Raw genomic sequence first — 2,852 nt, 5'->3', positions numbered from 1 at the left:
CGACCGCAGTTCTGGATAGAACCAACACGTGGCACCGGCACACATGAGATGGAAGCCTGGTGACGTTAACTTTTGCTGACGTTAAGATAGTTTTTCTACACGTGCTGGCCCATGGGTGGGTCGTTGTTTTTAGATTATGCGGTTTCATAGTGTTGAGCGAGTAACCTCGTAGCCATAAAACGCATGGCGATTGCGTTCAGTAACGTTACGACTCAGCTTCGCAATCGTTGACATTTTCATTGTAGCTTGTAAAAGTTAACAACTTGAAGATTAGTAGTACTCTTCTTTTGTTGGTTCAACTAAATGAACTAATGCATACACGATATCTTAATATTTTTCGAAAATACATTATACAATGTAAATAAAACTGTAAAATTTCACCCCATATTTGAGCTATAAGTTTACCAAATTTTCTTATTAATACTTCATTCATTTCGGTATAAGCAATATATTTATACTCAAGTTTACTTAATATTTATTTAAAAAAGTATATATCAGTTATTTCTAAACTAAGAAATTAGGTACTTTTAACAAGGGAAAATGATGAGAATAGTTAATGTTCAAAAAAAAATGATGAGAATTAGTAACCGTGCAAAATTCTGTACAGCGATGAGGAACTTCAAATAAATGAATTAGGATGTTGCTTTGCCTTTCAAAAAAGAATTATGGTGTTACTAATTACGTACGAACACCGAAATATCTAACTGTATTTTGGCGAAATGATGTGTAAGTGTATATATAAAGACTTGTCTAATTCACGATGATAAATTAATCACATCCTTAATGATTGATTAATTATTAAAATATCGAATCCCTTGACTTCACTCAAACACCTTCACGATGACCTCATCTGATGCAACACAAGATATTAATAATTACACGTATATAATATACATATACACATATATTATTATACGTGTAAAACATGAGATTCTCTGCGATATCTCGGTCTATATAAGTTGCAACTTTTCTTATAGTTGTGTCTTCTCTTCCTACTTGACTCTTCAATAAAATCATATATATCCAAAGTAATCCCTAACTTTCTTTCTAAAAATATTTCTCTCTTTCAATGGCAGAAGAAGAACTTCAAGAATCAGACGTTATATTTTCCGACGATTATTTCATAAACAGCAACAAGAATAACAACAACGAAAACAACAAAAGAAAGAAACCAACGACGGTGAAAAAGTCATCTCCGGTAACAATTCCATCGAGAACTACATTCCGGTGGCCGGAAGTTGAAGAGGAGGAGGATGAGAGTGAAATGACGCCGCCACATGTCATCATCCGAAAACGAAGAATGGAGGAGCAAATGGCGTTTTCGTTTAGTACCCTTAAAGGAAGAGACCTGAGTCGTCACCGTATCTCGGTTCTTAGGATGACCGGTTTTTTGGAAGCTTAATTGATCATAAAATACAGCCGAACTGGTCTGGTGAAGGTTTATAAATGAACCAATGTATGACGATATTAATTTTTTCGCAATTATTGCTAAAAGAAAAGTTCAATATAGGGAATAATTTCCCATATTTTACCAGTTAAGATATTAACAATAATAATTATTTATGTTAAATTATTGTTTGGTTTCTTGAGAAAATGAAAAACATATAAGAATCAAATCTTATGTTAAATTGAGTTATGTACGGGGTTTGCTTGTGAAGTAACGGGTTTCTTGGCTTGCAGATTTTGTATTTGGTCCACATCTATAGGATTCTGCAATTTGCTCGCTAACATAAGCCTTATAAGCTTTGTTTGCTATTGTGAACTCAGCTGAGGGATGAATTTGGTTGATCTTAGATTGCGTACATAGTCCTAATCATCCAGCTGAAGTTATGAACACACGCGCTAGTTAGCCACTAGTATGGGACTTGTAGTATAGCCACTATGTTATGACATTATAACTATCTTCGTATATATTTTATTTTTTCTTTAACGTAGGCAATCGTTAAAATTAACTTATTATTACTGTGTTTGGATTTTGTCAAAGATTGTATAATTCAGATATATTCATCATTTAGTACAGAATAACTTAAAAAGCATAAGCGTGATGATTTTATTAATGGTATATCATCCATGATTCTATAGAGGTAAACACTATAAACATACACATATTCAGGTATTAAATCAACTAACTAGTGCTATAGATCAGCCGACACCACCGCGGTGAACCGATTCGGCCTCCATATTTTCCTTGTTCTATGCACTTTAGTATGACTTCCACCAAATTCAACCAGCCGGTATCTGTTGTAAACCGTTCCCTCTCAACCGTCATGATCACATCCTCAGGTGGAGGCACGTCGTATCTTACGGTGTCGTAACAATACGAATACTACATATGACGTTCTCGGAACCCTCGCATTTCGGCTCCTTGTTTAGGATCAATGATTGAGTAATCATTATTCACTAGTCATGATAATTTTGGTCTGAGTCCGAACTGTAGTTATAACCGACAAATGTTTTTGTTGTTGTTAATTTTTGCAAAATGATCATGCATTTTTGGTAAAGGTATATAACTGCATAATCATGTCACCACTATCGAGTTACCATTCCTATCCATTATTATGGTCATGCAACTCCAAAAACTAAAAGTACAAATCATCATCCTCAGAAACCTAAAATTCGAGTTTCTTAACGTGAATTTAATTGTATTTAAATCATAACTTAAAAACAAGAAATTACCAGTATATTAAATTAATATGCTATTAAAACAAAATCCTTGTATTGCCAGAAAATAAATTCAGAGTACGTAATGGTGGACGCAATGAACCTTCGACGTAGCCTATCACCTTTACATGTTGAATGTGAAGTTCTGATTTGGGCGATGGAGTGCATGAAGACCCTGCAGTTCTCAGATG

The 2,852-nt window shown here is 34.2% G+C and overlaps 1 protein-coding gene across 1 annotated transcript; it reads left to right on the top strand.

The window, feature by feature from the left end:
• Positions 1–1,001: 1,001 nt before the first annotated feature.
• LOC106321523 lies at positions 1,002–1,573 on the top strand. The gene has a single exon (XM_013759782.1). The coding sequence runs from the start codon at positions 1,070–1,072 to the stop codon at positions 1,400–1,402; it is 333 nt and encodes a 110-aa protein (XP_013615236.1). The 5' UTR covers positions 1,002–1,069; the 3' UTR covers positions 1,403–1,573.
• The last annotated feature ends 1,279 nt before the right edge of the window (positions 1,574–2,852 follow it).

The sequence above is a fragment of the Brassica oleracea genome, unplaced genomic scaffold (assembly GCF_000695525.1).
Source record: "Brassica oleracea var. oleracea cultivar TO1000 unplaced genomic scaffold, BOL UnpScaffold01880, whole genome shotgun sequence".
Taxonomy (NCBI): domain Eukaryota; kingdom Viridiplantae; phylum Streptophyta; class Magnoliopsida; order Brassicales; family Brassicaceae; genus Brassica; species Brassica oleracea.
The sequence above is the reverse complement of the archived record's forward strand: the minus strand, read 5'-3'. Positions and strand labels throughout refer to the sequence as shown.